Genomic DNA, 16,889 nt, shown 5'->3' with positions numbered 1-16,889 from the left:
ATGCCTGAGCATGGAAACCATTTGTCAGTTGCTGTGTGGACGTCAGCTATCATTCCTGCAGCTGTGTTCCTGCATTTACCCTGCATTCCTGCTTCCTTGTGTATATAGCAGCTTGTTCAATAACTGTGCCATGAGACCTAAGGCAAGAGAAGCCTTGTACCACATGTGGCTATCACACTAGACAGGTAAGAGAATTGTAATTGCCACCTTTAGGTGGGTGTGATCCATAAAATATACAAGCCAAGTGCAGTTAAATATATTTTTGTTAAATATATATGTTATAATTGGTCACACAGTAAGATGCCATGAAGGTTCATTATAAAGTATAAAACACCAGGACACATTTATTATTATCCTCTGAAGGCTTGCCTTACATTACACAGGTCTGATTTTCATTGCACACTGTTTGTATGAGTAGTTGTAGCCCTTGCCATCTTGCCAGTTAATACCATCAGCAAAGGTATTGTGGTTTCCCTGCAGGTATTGTCCATTCAGATTGGCAGTATGACATGCAACGTGCCACCAAGGTCCTTTATAGAGATTGACACAATGGTTATTTTGGTCTGCATCATTGTCCTGGTCAGTGGTGGAGAACTTCATCCCATTGTGATGTTTCATTGAGTCCCCTGAAAGAGAAGATAATGATATTAATGTAGCACATATCATTAACCAGCCTGCCATGACATACTGTATGATTACAAGAGACAAGCCCCTCCCAACTCCATCAGTAGAGAAGCCATATTTCCCAACATGCCAGTACTCATCCAGCATTGCCTGAATTATAGTAACAATATTGGCATGAATGTGGTCATGGGTGATAATATATTTGTGATAGTAATGAGGTCTGGGCACCCCAAAACTAGTCAGGAAACCCTACTGCACACTGCAGTTCGCCAGTTTGCGATACTATTAGATCAGCATACTCATTAAACATCTTTTTGCAGAGAGTCTTTAAAAGGTCTTCAATTCAACCTTAGGAATTGCCATTAACAAGGTTGCAATAACATTAATTAGCAGAATTATATGCTGTTGTTTTTCCAACACCCCTTCTCAACAGCATATGCGTTGCTATATGATGTTTAGCTTCTCTCGATGGAAACTGTGACTATCTTTTGGCAATGCAATCCGCAGTCATTTCTTCTGATGAGCAATATTGAATGTCGATAATAGCTTGCTCGTGTCTCTAAGCAAATGATACTTCACATCGATGTGCAGGTTCTAGGGTTGACCCTTTCTGATTGTGTCAGCTTTATACATCCCTGGTTATTTTCCAAGATAAGGATGGGTTTTGACATGTCCGTTAAAAGCTGGTGAATCCATATTGCTTCTTGACATGTGTGTGCTACTGCTATGTATTCAGCTTCAGTCTTCAGTTGAGGAAAGTGCAACGGTTGCTTGCTTTCGGCTAGACCAACTTTTGGATCCTTCCCCGTATTGGTAGATGTAACCACTTGTGGATTTGCGGTCTGTGCAGTCTCCGGCCCAATCAGCATTCGCATATCCAACTCGTTTTGGATTTGACGCTGCTGGCAGTCGTAGCTTCATGCCCAGCTATTATGCCCACTGCTGCCGCTATGTCCGGTCTTGTCACAGTGGCAATCTATAGTAGCTTTCCGATTGCTCTGCAGTACATGTCATTGTTGTGTAGCAAGTTTTCTACTTCATTGCTCTTTCTGTAGCCTGGTTCCATAGGTGTTTTTAATTCCTTAGCATTTTGCATGTGCAACTGTTCCAAAATTTCTGCAATTTTCTGACTTTGGTTAAGAAGACAGCTTCCATCTTCTTCCCTATCTTTTTGGATTCCCAGATAGTGACTGATGTTTCCTAGCTCTTTCAAAGTTATATTTTAGTTTGTGAACTATTTGACTATAGTCCCTTTCTTGTTCAAAAGAGGTCTGTCCATCTGTCTTCTTGATTCCTGGAATAAAGACAGGGATCTGCTTTGCTTCTTGTGAATCCCTCTTTCGTGAGTATTTAATTGACTTTCTTATCCCACATTCTTGCAGATTGCTTAAAGGATAATTAAAGCCTCAGGTATTTTTGCATATATCTACTGCTAGAAAGCAGTAGATTTATGCAAAAAGTGTAAAAAAAAAAAAAACCCCGCTTTGAAAAGGGTTAATACTCACCTGTGTCTTCCCCGCACGCTCCCGTCTGAAAATGTGAAAAATCTCGGGCGGCCACAAAGCATCTTGGGGTGGGCGCATGCGCAGATCACATTTTCGGCCGGGTCGCGAGGAGAGACACAAGGTAAGTCTATGGACGCGTGCACCCGCATGCAGACACCGTGGGACAGGAAGTGCCAGGAAGCCCAGAGGAGTCAGCGCTGGATCGGAGACCCGCCTCAACGCTGGAGGGACAGATGAAAAGGACAAGAAAGAAGAAGAAGATCGGATTAAGAAACATAATTTAAGGTAAGTGCTGACATTAACATTGGGGGGGAAGGAAAAACATTTTTGACTTGATTGAATGCAGAAGCTCCAGTGTGTGATACCAATTAAATAGGATATTGTACTTGTTCTCCTTATATAGGGTGCAGACAGAAGTTTTATTGGCATTAGCCCATATTTCATCCCACTCCTCCTCAGCTAGTTTCCTTCCCAATAAGGCTTCCCATTTAAGCATTCCAGGGTGGAGCTGGGAAGCACAGTGCACGGTTGACGGCGTTCACAGAGGACTGAGAAGTGTATATCCAATTTTGATGCAATTTGTTTTTAATCTACATGTGAGTAGGAATTTATTTGAATAAAGCGCTTTTTCAATATAAATTGAGCTGCACTATAGAGCATTGTTATATTTATGACAGGTACCCACAAGTTTTATAAAGAAGAAAAGCGCAGATACATTGGAAGGGGCAATACCACAGAGAAATGGAATCAGGAGTTTTCCCGTGTGCAGTAGAGTGGGCTACTCTGCCTTACCTATGTGTTAAAAGAGGGGACAAGCATGGTTAGACCAGCTTTGGGTCTAGGAGTCAGGTGAGCAGTATTCCTAAGGATGATGGCATCTCAGAGTACAGTCAACAGTGGGTGGAGTATCCTGCGTTTCTGAAGAGTGTACCAAGATAAGTCAAGATAGAGTTGTAGGGAAGCACCATCAAACTTGAGATTCTGCATATTGTGTGCCTTCCTCATAATTCCTTCCTTGAGAGAGTAGCAATGAATCCTGCAGATCAGATCTCTGGGTTGGGAGGAATTACCCCTAGGATTAGGGGCTCTTTGGGCACTATAGATTTCAATTTTATGAGACGGAGGCTCACCCAGAATGAGATTACAGATTGCTTGCAGGATTTATTTCAGATCCTTCACTCCAGTAGCCTCAGACAAACCCTTAACGCTGGGTTCACACCTGGCCGTACGGAATATGCGCGTTTGCCACGCGTTTTTACAGCGATTTGCGGTAAAAGAAACGTGCGACAAACGCGCGTTTCCGAGGGCTATCCAGCTGTATCCTAATAGATACGCGCGGAAAATACGCCCCAAAGGAGCTCCTGTACTTCTTTGGGCGTAGGGCATTTTTCAGCGCCTTCCTACGCCCAGGTGAAATACGCCCAGGTGGGAACCATGCCCATAGGCAATTATTGGTTTTCACATGTTGAGCGTTTTACAGCGCGTAGGAACGCGCTGTAAAACGCCCAGGTGTGAACCAGGCCTTAGTCTGACGTTGTTTCTGTGTCTCCTATTATCTAAGTCCGCTAAGTGTGTCTGCATGTTTCCAATAACTGAGCTTTGAGAAATCACCTGAGCATGGAGTTGATGAACATCCAATTGGATCGATTGATTTAATTTTTCACAGTTTTTATGCGTTGTGTAAGGTGATGGAAATCTTCACAAAGGACAGTTATTTCAGAACGCTAGGTTTCCCTAATCTCTTGGAGGCAGAAGTCCTTTTGAATAGGTATAAATATAATATAGTCCAAAGTACATACAGGTGAAACTCGAATAATTAGAATATCGTGCAAAAGTAATTGCAGTAAGTGCTGCAAAAGGGGCCCAAACCAAGTACTGAGTACATATGCATGCTTGTACTTTTCAGAGGTCCGATATTGTTCTATGTACAATCCTTCTTTTATTGATTGCATGTAATAATCTACTTTTTTGAAGTTGTGGATTTGGGGTTCTTGGGGTTTTCATGAGCTGTAAGCCATAATCATCACAATTATGACAAATCACGGCTTGAACTATCTTGCTTTGCATGTAATGAGTCTATCGCATATATTAGCTTCACCTTTTAAGTTGCATTAGTGAAATAAATGAACTGTGCACGATATTCTAATTATTCGAGTTTCACCTGTATAGTAAAAGTACATCTGCCAAGAGATTTATTTCTAGAGAGCCAATCTCAGATCCATTTTATGTTTCATTGACTGGACTCTGCTGAAACCCATAGAACCCAGGACTTTGCTAAGTAACTTCATACTTTTTCCCTTTTTTGTTGTGCTGTTGTATTATTTGTCCATTTCTGTAATATATTTTCTGTATATTTTTCTGCACCGTTTTCCTTTTCTTTTATTAAACAATATTTTCAAATTGTTCAGCTTTGTCTCTGTTCTCTGTATAGGAATTGAAAGAATGAGATTCTGCATATTGTGTGCCTTCCTCATAATTCCTTCCTTGAGAGAGTAGCAATGAATCCTGCAGATCAGATCTCTGGGTTGGGAGGAATTACCCCTAGGATTAGGGGCTCTTTGGGCACTATAGATTTCAATTTTATGAGACGGAGGCTCACCCAGAATGAGATTACAGATTGCTTGCAGGATTTATTTCAGATCCTTCACTCCAGTAGCCTCAGACAAACCCTTAACGCTGGGTTCACACCTGGCCGTACGGAATATGCGCGTTTGCCACGCGTTTTTACAGCGATTTGCGGTAAAAGAAACGTGCGACAAACGCGCGTTTCCGAGGGCTATCCAGCTGTATCCTAATAGATACGCGCGGAAAATACGCCCCAAAGGAGCTCCTGTACTTCTTTGGGCGTAGGGCATTTTTCAGCGCCTTCCTACGCCCAGGTGAAATACGCCCAGGTGGGAACCATGCCCATAGGCAATTATTGGTTTTCACATGTTGAGCGTTTTACAGCGCGTAGGAACGCGCTGTAAAACGCCCAGGTGTGAACCAGGCCTTAGTCTGACGTTGTTTCTGTGTCTCCTATTATCTAAGTCCGCTAAGTGTGTCTGCATGTTTCCAATAACTGAGCTTTGAGAAATCACCTGAGCATGGAGTTGATGAACATCCAATTGGATCGATTGATTTAATTTTTCACAGTTTTTATGCGTTGTGTAAGGTGATGGAAATCTTCACAAAGGACAGTTATTTCAGAACGCTAGGTTTCCCTAATCTCTTGGAGGCAGAAGTCCTTTTGAATAGGTATAAATATAATATAGTCCAAAGTACATACAGGTGAAACTCGAATAATTAGAATATCGTGCAAAAGTAATTGCAGTAAGTGCTGCAAAAGGGGCCCAAACCAAGTACTGAGTACATATGCATGCTTGTACTTTTCAGAGGTCCGATATTGTTCTATGTACAATCCTTCTTTTATTGATTGCATGTAATAATCTACTTTTTTGAAGTTGTGGATTTGGGGTTCTTGGGGTTTTCATGAGCTGTAAGCCATAATCATCACAATTATGACAAATCACGGCTTGAACTATCTTGCTTTGCATGTAATGAGTCTATCGCATATATTAGCTTCACCTTTTAAGTTGCATTAGTGAAATAAATGAACTGTGCACGATATTCTAATTATTCGAGTTTCACCTGTATAGTAAAAGTACATCTGCCAAGAGATTTATTTCTAGAGAGCCAATCTCAGATCCATTTTATGTTTCATTGACTGGACTCTGCTGAAACCCATAGAACCCAGGACTTTGCTAAGTAACTTCATACTTTTTCCCTTTTTTGTTGTGCTGTTGTATTATTTGTCCATTTCTGTAATATATTTTCTGTATATTTTTCTGCACCGTTTTCCTTTTCTTTTATTAAACAATATTTTCAAATTGTTCAGCTTTGTCTCTGTTCTCTGTATAGGAATTGAAAGAATCCTTGTCTCTTTGAAACCCCTGTCTGGAAGGACAGCAAGCATAACAGGCATTGTTTAATGCTGAAACTGTCACAACATTATCTGGGAAAGGTGCATGTTTCTGCTGGCAGCTATTATTTGTGTGTGTAAAGGGCTAATTGTGGAGTTAATCAACCCCAGTGACAATCACTCTCAGTCTGCTGGCCTTAGATTGTTGTCTCGTGAGCTGGAAAATCTCTGTGCAGGGTGAGGCTGAGAGTGATATCATCACAACCTTCACTTCCTATTCTGGAGATGCAACAGGAAATCAGAGGAAATCTTTACAGTGAAAAGTCACTGAGTGCTCTAGTGACAACTAGAGACATTTTTGGATTGTCATTTCTGTCTCAGTGAAAACGGTCACCAGGACAAATAGAGTTACATTTACAAGAAGTCCCGGTCTCAGCTGCTAAATGACCAGAGCAGCTGTCAATCAACTAGTCGGGGGCATTGACTGCAGCTCACTGGATGAATGCACAGATAGACCACCACCCTGCAGAATTGGTAGCTGGTTCCAGAAATTCAGTGTCCTTTTCACTTCCTGGAAGCTGAAAACTACTAGTCCCATCAATACACCATGTAATTGACATATACAAAGGAAGACATGTTTTAAGTCCAGCCTGCGTGACAACTATGGATCCTTGTATAGATACAGTGGAGAAATGAGCATGGCCACAAAGGGACAGGAAGTGTGTTATTTGCAGGATCACCATCTAAGGACTGGTAAACTGCAATACATGCAATTGCTGTCCTTGCATTTAGATACACTTTAAAGACTCTGTTAATCTTTTGTCAGTGTGTCTCCATTAGAGAGATTTCTTATCACTTCCTGTCCCACTCGTTGTTTATGTGTATGCTCCATAGGCATGAATAGTCTAGCAATCAGGTAAGCCTGCTTTTGGATGTATTTACTACTGTGCCTTATTTCTGCTCTCATAGGTTAGAGATGAACTGCAGAACACAGACTTGCCTTGATGCAAAGCAACTTCCACATCTATATGCAATTGTCTGTAGCTGAGACAGATGGGTAGGTCCTCTTGGTTGGCTAATAGGGTAGAGAGCCTCAAAGTTTTGTTTTGTATGATGTACAGTAAATTACCCCTCAGACTATGCACCTCGGGGCTGGATTTAAATGAATTGGACAGCTGCATCTTTTTCTTTCTAAATGACAAGTTTTACCTGCATCACCGCTTGTAAAACTCCCCAATTCCAGCTTGTACTTCTCAGACTCTCCCAGAATTTTGAAGGAGCTGTATTTAGCAAATGATCTCACTAAGTCAAAGTCTTGAAAGTCCACCCGGAGTTCCCATTGACCTATAATGGCAAGAAAAAAGTTTAGACAACAATATAAAAGGCAAGAATACTTTATTAAAATAGCAGTTTAATGAGCACTTATGATTTTTGGTTCTATTGGTGTACAAAAAAACAGAGACACACAGCCTAGGCAGAAAATCCTATGGCAGCTGAAATGGTGTCACATTTCAGGGACTGATTTTGTGTGGAGGAAATTATACACAAAAAAACATTTAAAAATTCAGATGTGGGTTCCTTGCAATAAGGATCTTATGTCCTTCTATTGTGATTGGCTCTCTACTTCTTCCCCTTGAAGTATGCACTGAGTTTGAATTTTGATTACAGACATCCCCTGCAACAAGAGTTACAATTTAGTTGAGATTCTTTCAAAGACTCCTGCATGAGTAAAGTGGTGTAGAGGCAGCTCCTCTCACTTAAACTGGAGTTTCACTCGGGTCAAAGTTAAATTCACACATAAAGTACTGGTAACCATCACCTGAAGATGTTAATTGGTGAATTTTGTCATTTCCTAACCAAAACTCCGTCAGGTAGCTCCCAAAACCTGCCTTGTAAGACTTCCAGTCTCGATAGAAATCAACAGAGCCATCCATACGTCTTTGGAAAACCTACACCAAGAAGAATAGACAAAAAAGAGGAATGTAAAAAACTTTAGTAAGTAAGTGGAAGCTATTATTTCATTAGACAACATGAACATTGAACAAGGTTTAAGAATCAGCGGGTTTTAAATGATTTTCTTCAAACATTGCACATTTTTACTCACAGTAAGGAAAAATGACAGCATAGTGGAGTCCATAACTCACTCATATTCGAAAAGGGGTTATCTCTAGCTATACAATTAACCAGTGGCGAAGCTAGACATTCTCTCACCCAGGGAAAATACTCAGAGTTGCCCCCCACCCCCCCCTTCCCAGGAGAAGTTCTCCATCCACACCTCCCCTGCCTCCACCCCACACTTCTGGGCTATCTTCTTCTTTTGTTGCGGTGGCGTCCCTCCTGATCCATCGCAGAGGTGAGGCTTCAAATCGCCTCATTTTCCAGTGCTGCTTTGTTAATAAAACAGCCGCTTCTGGTCTCGCTTTTATTTTTCCAGCAGTGCCCCTTCTAATCTGTCATGGAGGAGAGACTTGAATGAAGTGATTTCAAGCTTCACCTCCAGAAGAGGGTCTAAAGATACTGATCTACCATGTAGGTGAGGCTTATAAACACTTCATTCAAGCCTCTCTTTTGTGGCTCAGCTGGGCCTTTCTGAATGCTGTGGAGCAGAAATAGCCTCATAAAGTGTGGCTCCCTTCATGCGCGGAGATGCCCCTGCTAGCTTCAGCCCTGCTGATTGCTATACAAGGAAATATACACATCGTGTAGATGACAATCAGAAAACGTTTTCATAGCTGAGATCACATACAGTTCAGTAGTAAAGAACTCAGAGCTCAGTAGTCATGAACGCAGAGGTCAGTAGCATAGAACGCAGCACACGGTAGTAAAGAATGCAGAGCGCGCTAGTAAAGAATGCAGAGCACAGTAGTAAATAACGCATTGCTCAATAGTAAAGAATGCAGAGCGCGGAAGTAAAGAATGCAGAGCACATTAGTAAAGAATGCAGAGTACGGTAGTGAATAACGCAACGCTCAATAGTAAAGAATGCAGAGCGCGGGAGTAAAGAATGCAGATCATGATAGTAAAGAACACAGAACTCAGTAGTAAAGAATGCAGCACACTGTATTGAAAAATGCAGAGCGCGGTACTAAAGAACGCAAAGCACAGTAGTAAAAAATGCGCTGTTCAGTACTAAAGAACGCAGAGCACGGTAGTAAAGAACGCAGAGTGCAGTAGTAAAGAAGGCAGAGCGCGGTAGTACAGAATGCAGTGCCCTGTAGTAAAGAGCGTACTGTTCACTACCAAAGAATGCAGAGCATGGTAGTAAAGAACACACAGCACGGTAGTAAAGAACATAGAGTGCAGTAGTAGAGAGTGCACTGTTCAGTACTAAAGCATCCACAAACTCTTGGGGTAAGCATCCACAAATTTCCTGTGATGGGGGCTGGGGGGAGCATCCACAAAATCCCTATGCCGGGGGGGCTAAGGGGGAGCATCCACAAACTCCCTGCAAGGGGGGAGGGAGCATCCACAAACTCCCTGCAAGGGGGGAGGGAGCATCCACAAACTCCCTGCAAGGGGGGAGGGAGCATCCACAAACTCCCTGCAAGGGGGGAGGGAGCATCCACAAACTCCCTGCAAGGGGGGAGGGAGCATCCACAAACTCCCTGCAAGGGGGGAGGGAGCATCCACAAACTCCCTGCAAGGGGGGAGGGAGCATCCACAAACTCCCTGCAAGGGGGGAGGGAGCATCCACAAACTCCCTGTAAGGAGGGGCTGGGGGGGAGCATCTACAATTCCATGCGAGGGGTGGCTGGGGGGGAGCATCCACAAAGTGTATTTTCTGACAGCCTTATAGACTTTGGAATAGTTAACTTACACATTACACATTATTACAAAATTACAATTATTACAAATTTTTTAAGCAGATACACTCACAATCCAGCCTCCTCCATCGGTGTGCATATCACACAGAACTTTCAATGGCTTTTGTCCATCTGGGAATATTGTGAACCAGCCACTCATAGTAAATCCTTTATGTAGGAGTTCCTTACAGTTCTTTGCCTCTAAAACATAAGGTTATCAGCACCAGAAAAACTTGTATAAAAACTTGTTAAATTTCCAGGACTAAGGAATATGTTTTGTTACTTATAAAGAATAAATATATATGCGGTGATGTGTCATTTACTGCAATATATAGAAATATTAGGATTCTCTGCTGAATTAAGAGAAATTATAAATATTAAATAATGTATATGGATACCTTCTACTTTTACATACAGTTAGCAAGTTTAGCTCCTGGCAGGAAGGCTAGAAAAGCAAAAACAAATTGTTATTAGCCTTATTCTTATAGTTCTTCCAAATCAGCATCTCTGGGGCACCAGTCAAGTGGCCAATGCTCTGCCAAATGGGTTATATATAAGCGATGCCTGGGCACTTGGGCACTGGTAATATGACTGACTGATCTGGGAGAATTACAGGAGAAAGGAAACTATCTGGCATTTGTCAAAAAGGAACTGGCCCTCCATGTCATGAAATGGAGGATCCCTCCAAACTATCTATTGGTTTAATGCAATGTTCTTAATGGGACAAAAATATCATGAAATCCCAGTCATCGACAATGGCTCAGAGGTCCAACAAAACTCACTGAACTACACAGGGCATACGTAGCATGCCTTATCCTTTGTTACCCACCTGCTGTTTCCCAATTGCCTGCTGTCAAAGTGACATCCACGAGTTGCTGTGTTATAGAGCAACTATTACAGCTGCTGCTATCAAAAAACATACCTTGTAAACCGAGGTAATAGACACTGTTTAGATATGGGATTCATGGACACAAAGTAACATTTCTTGGTACTGTACTTGTTACTCTGTTCCTTACATCTGCAGATCATAGGGGATGACCTGTCACGTAAATATAATTTGTTCCTATTTAACCCCTTAACCGCATTAGTTTACATTATTCAACCCTTATTAACCCTTAGCAACCTATTAACCCTTACCCTTAGCAACTTACAGCAACCTAAGGCACTCTATTTTTAGCCATGTGACTGGAATTTTAAATAAATTAGGATAGTTATACTGGTGTGTGAATTGAGCCTTTTCTGTATAGGTGTCTGTTCAAGTTACTGAAAAATATAAATGTTTAAATGTAAAAGATTCAACACAGGTGGCAGGATCCATCAAATAAAGTATAATACAGGCTTAGAGTATATGCCACATTTAGACCATCAATTTTACCTCAGTGAGAGAATATTTTATTCAATCAAAAATATCAAGTAACCATTTGCCAGCTTAGATGGTAACAGATCCAGCATATTCTCATCAATGCGCCATAGCTATATGGATTCTGTGTGTTTCCTTTCAGACTGTTTCTCACTAACTGAAACTCAAAAGGGATGTCTGAACAGAGCAGAGATTGAGGGGGAGGAAGCTCAACTTTTACTTATTCAAGTATGTGTGCAAATTTCAGCTTTAGCTATTTGGCTATGTAAACACAAGGATAAACAGAGACACATGCAAATAGGAGCCAAGAGGATATGAAAAAAACAAATATTAATATGCAATAGTTCAAATGTATCTAAAAAAATGAACATATTAAGTAAAGAAAACATATACAAAAACATAATTTTTTTAAAGCATGCTTGTCTTTGCTGCATATGACTTGCTTCTAAAACTGACTCACATCTACACTCACTCTAATGAATAGACATGCCAGATTTCTGAAATTTTTTCTTCTTCTATGAAATATTGGTGATAGCTTACCGCCATATTCTGAATCGGCTTGAGCTCCTTTTTCTCCTTTTTGACCTGCAGAGTGATAACTAATGGTCACTTTAGCTGCACACATAAGTAGACATAAAAAAAACTTTCTCAAATCTGCAAATTGATCACAATCGGGTGTCAATTGGGCCTTTGAAGGTAATTTTATGCCTCAAAATATGTTTTCATGTCATAATTGTAAAATGTACTGATCTGTAATTAAAAAAAAGATACTCACTGGTACAGGGTCCCATCCTGACTGGCTATCATCTTATGTTAAACATTGTAAGTAACATTTACAGTGGTCAAATGTACTTAATTGTATGACATTTGTTATCAACACAGTCCATTTAATAAATAAAGGTTATATAAAAACAAATATCTCTCACCTTTTATTCCCTGGACTCCTGGCTCCCCTTTGACACCAGAATTTCCCTTACCACCTAAAATGAAGATGAAAAGTAATATAACACATGAAGCCCAATGTTTTAGTAGAGCTGTATGTGTGAAATAATTTTGAATTCTTTTTGTGATTTCAACTGTGTATGAAAAGGCAACAAATATATCTAAAGAGAATAAACAAAGAGGTTAAGAATGCATTTCACAGACTCATGAAAGTTAGCTGTGTTAATTGTAAAAATATTGTCACAAACCCCCCCCCAAAAAAAAGATGCAACCTGCACAAAAATTGTCTACTATATACCATATACAGCATATACAGTATACTATGCGAAATATGTTATTCTGCCATCTCCTGCAGCATAAGAACATCATTTTTAATGCAATGAAAATACTCATGCAATGAAATGAATGATAATATGATGAAATTAGTAATAATTAGGGATGCACCGATACTGATACTAGTATCGGTATCGGTGCCGATACCGAGTATTTGGGTGAGTACTCCTACTCGCCCAAATGCTCCGATACCTAGCACGAGTACTTCCTGTATCAGGAAGTCGGGCAGCTCGTCATTACACGCTGCCCGTTTTCCTTATTGGCCGGGAAACTGCCCCATTCTCTCTCGTCACTTGTGATGAGAGAGCAAGGAGCCGACTTCCCGGCAAATCAGGAAGCCGGGTAGCGTGTAATGACGCGTTTTCCGATTGGTCAGAAAGCTAGCCAATCCGGAAGCCGGGTGCCTTGTAATGACGCAGCGCCCGGCATTCTGATTGGCCGGGAAGCCGGCGTCATGCTCCCTCGTCATCTCATGAATCATATTAAGAAACTGACCTAAAATCATTAGTTGGTATTGCTTTAGAAAAAATGTGACCTGGTCCTTTAAGAAAAAGTATCGGTAATTGGTATCGGCAAATACTTGATCAAAAGTATCGGTACTCGTACTCGGTCTTAAAAAAGTGGTATCGGTGCATCCCTAGTAATAATTATGGCCTGAAAAGACACAGATAGTGTGGTTAGTGGTGATGTTCCCCTTTGAATGGTTGTGCATTGGAGAAGTGGCCCTTTACATCGGAAGACAAGTGGAAAAGGGCCCCCTTACACTGGTGATCATTGAGAGAAAGCCACCTTACATTGATAGGGACAGAATTGCCCCCTTACATTAGTGGTCAGTGAGAAAAGGCACCCCTTAAATTGGTTGTCAATAAGAGAAAAGCCCCCTTATATTGGTCATCAGTGAGGAAAGGGCCCCCTTCCATTTATGTTCAGTGGGAGAAGAATCCCCTTACATTTATGGTCAGTAGGAGAAGGGTCCCCTTGCTACTATCACAGGAGGAAAGAATTATCCTTATATTGTTAGTCACTGTTGTGCCCACTTACATTGGAAGTCACTGGTCCAACAACTATAGTTTTGAGTGGCATTGATGTTGGAACTATGCAGGCACATCCGAAGAAAGATCAATCCACAATTGCTTGCTGCTCAAGGGACCACTGACAACCTCTGTAGGAAGCCTGGTTGAGAAAGGCTGGTGTAGAGCAGTAAAGATGGTGGCTGGGCTAGTTCTAAACTACTGTGTAGCAATACACAAAGTGTGTGATAGGAATATACCAATTCTACCACCCAGGATAAACTTGGCTACTCAGACAGCAGAATGAGTTTCTCACCCACCTGTTTGCCCTGGTGGTCCCAGCTTCCCAGGTACTCCAGAGGGCCCCCTCTCTCCTAATAATAAAAATAAATAAATTTAAAGTTACAGTTAATGGGGGGCATAATTAATTTGAGCAATATATACAATACAACTTTTAAAATATGAGCATATATGTATATATACACAGTGAGCCACATTACCTGTGGAACCAGTGCTTTCACTGCCAGAAGGTCCTTATACTGTATTTATAGATATCTGTTGACGTTGGCTTTAAATAGTAATAAGTTTGAGAGTGAGCAAAGATGGAAAACTTTTTTTAGCCATTTTTAACTCTCTACTATGGCTCTATTGTCTCAGATCTTGTAGGTGAAGAGGAACAATAACTAGGCCTAACAATGAAGTACTAAAAAGCAAACTATGGTTCCTCTTCAGCCTTCTGAAACTCAAGATACTCCTCTTCTCCTGCATGGTCAGTCAGAACTGCCATCTCCTTCATCCACCGTTGTCAGATAGGAGTGGAGAAGGGGGAGAGATCTGACAACAGTCCTCAGCCACCTCTGCAGTTTTCAATGGGGACAAGTGCTCTGGGTCCCTGGGGAGGGCAGGTCAACAAGCATTTTTAAATTCTGTTAATACTGATTGTTTAATGGTACACTCCAGTCAAACATGTTCATTTTATATTTCAACCCAAATGCAAGAATACATCATATGTGTTCAGCATTTCTAACTTTCATCCTGGTATTTACTTTGTGCTCTTGGCACCTTGCCAACCAAATGCTTAGGTTGCCATTGTCCTCAACTTTTAGTTGGCCCTATATCTGACAGTGCCAAAGAGTTTACTCGGTTTAACATTTTAACATATCTATACTCTGTAATCACAAAAAGAAAAAGATGGGGTTTTGAAGGTACCAAATGACAATTCCAAGGCAATGAAAGGTAAATAAAAGTAATATTTATTAAATAGTGATTAAAAATATATATTTTTTTTTTTTACCTTTCATTGCCTTGGAATTGTCATTTGGTACCTCCAAAACCCCATCTTTTTCTTTTTGTGATTACTACTATTCCTAGGGGTGTGGTACCACATACTCAGGTCCTGGCCATAAATGTAATGGCTCGATATCTATACTCTGAGCTCACACATATACACTGCCACTTAGGAAGGAGTTTATACAATACAGAAGCCCAGTAAAAAGGTGAATGAATCTGGTTCCAATGGATTATATAAAACATAGATTTATGATACATGGAATAGACATTCTGACAACAGTATGGTGGACATATATTCCAGATGGCACAAGACATGCACATATATTGTATTTGTTGCCTGCAGTTGATCTTAAATTTCCTGACTTACCTTTCTCTCCTGGTGCCCCATTTTCTCCTTTTTGGCCAGGAAATCCATGAGTTCCAGGACATCCTCTGAGGATGGTGAGTTTATCTGAATCTCCAACTCCAACAATCTTTACCTCTTAGAAAAGAGAATTGTGCAGGACAGAGATATTAAAGCACATTTATACCATTTATAAAAACATTTCCTATGCTTCTTGGTTCCAAATGTAAATGTCAGTTTTGCAGAATGAATGACTCTGTGAATGTTTTATAAATACACCCGTCAATAACACTCAATGTGTAATGCTGGCCATACACAACAAATGTTTAGGAATATTCAGTTGTAAAATTAACCAAATGTGCCCACATTTAGGCTATGCTCCACTCTTGTCCCTTCAATGGGCACACTTGGTATTCCTCAGCATTGTCTCTGCATTTTCAGCATGTTCTTTGCTTTTCCATAGAGCTACCAATTACAATCATAAATCAATGTGCATTCCAATGGATCTTCAAACCACCCTATATCCCTCTATATACTTTACATACCATTACCTCCATATTGAACTTTTGTTTTTCACAAGCCCTCTCCTACATTTCCTGATATCACTTTACTGTAAGATTCTGGTCACTTGCATTGATCCTTCTTATCATCTAACAAGGAGAAAATGAGTGTGCACTCTTTGTGACAGTTAGGAGACAGGCATGCTACACTAGGGAAGAAGAGGTATAGTGAATGCATGGTCACATCATTTAAACAACCCATGCAAACCTATTGATTGCCAAAAATGCTTAGGATTGCTAAGAAGAAAAAGAAAACTGTAGAGTTAGTTAGGCTCCCAACTGAAAACAAGCATTTTTTAAGTAAAAAGGGGGCAAAAAAACCATCAGATATATAAGAATAAGTGAGCAATGCAAACAAACAAACAAACAGAATTGTAAAAACTGTAGTGTATTGTATTGCATCTAAAATTTCTAAGACATCTGAAAGTTAATAGAAAACAAAAAATCAAAAGTTCTGCTAGGGTACTGAATGCAAAAATTACTCTTTCTCACAACATGGGCGAAAATCTACTGAAAAGAGCCCCCCAAAATCAGAATTCCCACCATGAAATCATGAAAACAGGTGACAACATTGTCAGTCAAATGTAAACGCAAACATACCTGGACATCCCGAGTCCTCGGCATCACCGAGAGCCATTAGCAGTAAAAGCACTGATATCACCCACATCTCCATCACTGGTCTGTATTGCCTCCTTGCAGTTCTGCAATCCATTAGATAATAGGATACTGCGTGGGGAACACTTATACTCCTAGTAACCCTTTACCAGAAAAACAATCACACGGTTTCTAAACTCAACTTTGACCCTTTTTAACTCCTGGATCTTTTCCAGTTTCCTGCTATTTCCTCAGACACTTTAACATTTTCAGAGTTCCTTTTGTTTAACCCCATTTACATTTTTCTACACAGTAAGGATATCAAAAGTCCATACATTGTACATTCTCTACAAGTAAAAAAAAATATATATATATTATATAAAAATTATATATACAACCCCAATTCCAAGTTGGGACGCTGTGTAAAATCAACATAAAAACACAATGTAATGAGTTACATAGTTACATTTACAAATCTCATAAAGCCATATACAGTATTTTATTCACAAAAGAAAATAAGAAAACATATCAAATGTTTAAACTGAGAAAATTTACCATTTCAAGAAAAAACTAAGTAAAGTAATTTTTTAAATGATGGCAGCAGCACGTCTCAAAAAAGCTGGG

General features: G+C 40.4%; 1 protein-coding gene across 1 annotated transcript; it reads right to left on the bottom strand.

Annotated features, from left to right (window-relative positions):
* Positions 1-375: 375 nt before the first annotated feature.
* LOC108789212 (ficolin-2-like) lies at positions 376-16,364 on the bottom strand. The gene is made up of 9 exons (XM_018559165.1): positions 16,272-16,364; positions 15,136-15,249; positions 13,799-13,852; positions 12,120-12,173; positions 11,734-11,778; positions 9,907-10,034; positions 7,850-7,979; positions 7,240-7,374; positions 376-626 (listed from the first exon to the last, which is right to left on the bottom strand). The coding sequence occupies exons 1-9, from the start codon at positions 16,342-16,344 to the stop codon at positions 376-378; spliced, it is 984 nt and encodes a 327-aa protein (XP_018414667.1). The 5' UTR covers positions 16,345-16,364.
* Positions 16,365-16,889: the final 525 nt, after the last annotated feature.

Source organism: Nanorana parkeri, unplaced genomic scaffold, assembly GCF_000935625.1.
Source record: "Nanorana parkeri isolate BGI_ZX_2015 unplaced genomic scaffold, ASM93562v1 scaffold380, whole genome shotgun sequence".
Classification (NCBI taxonomy): Eukaryota; Metazoa; Chordata; class Amphibia; order Anura; family Dicroglossidae; genus Nanorana; species Nanorana parkeri.
This window is presented reverse-complemented; position numbering and strand designations above follow the sequence as displayed.

What these genes read in the sequence shown, in the direction of transcription:
- LOC108789212 (XM_018559165.1), bottom strand. Translation starts at nt 16,344, where the DNA reads ATGGAGATGTGGGTGATATCAGTGCTTTTACTGCTAATGGCTCTCGGT. An exon ending in TGGGGCACCAGGAGAGAAAG is followed by an intron (nt 13,853 to 15,135) that starts GTAAGTCAGGAA and finishes TTTTATTATTAG; the next exon opens with GAGAGAGGGGGCCCTCTGGA. An exon ending in AGGAGTCCAGGGAATAAAAG is followed by an intron (nt 11,779 to 12,119) that starts GTGAGAGATATT and finishes ATCACTCTGCAG; the next exon opens with GTCAAAAAGGAGAAAAAGGA.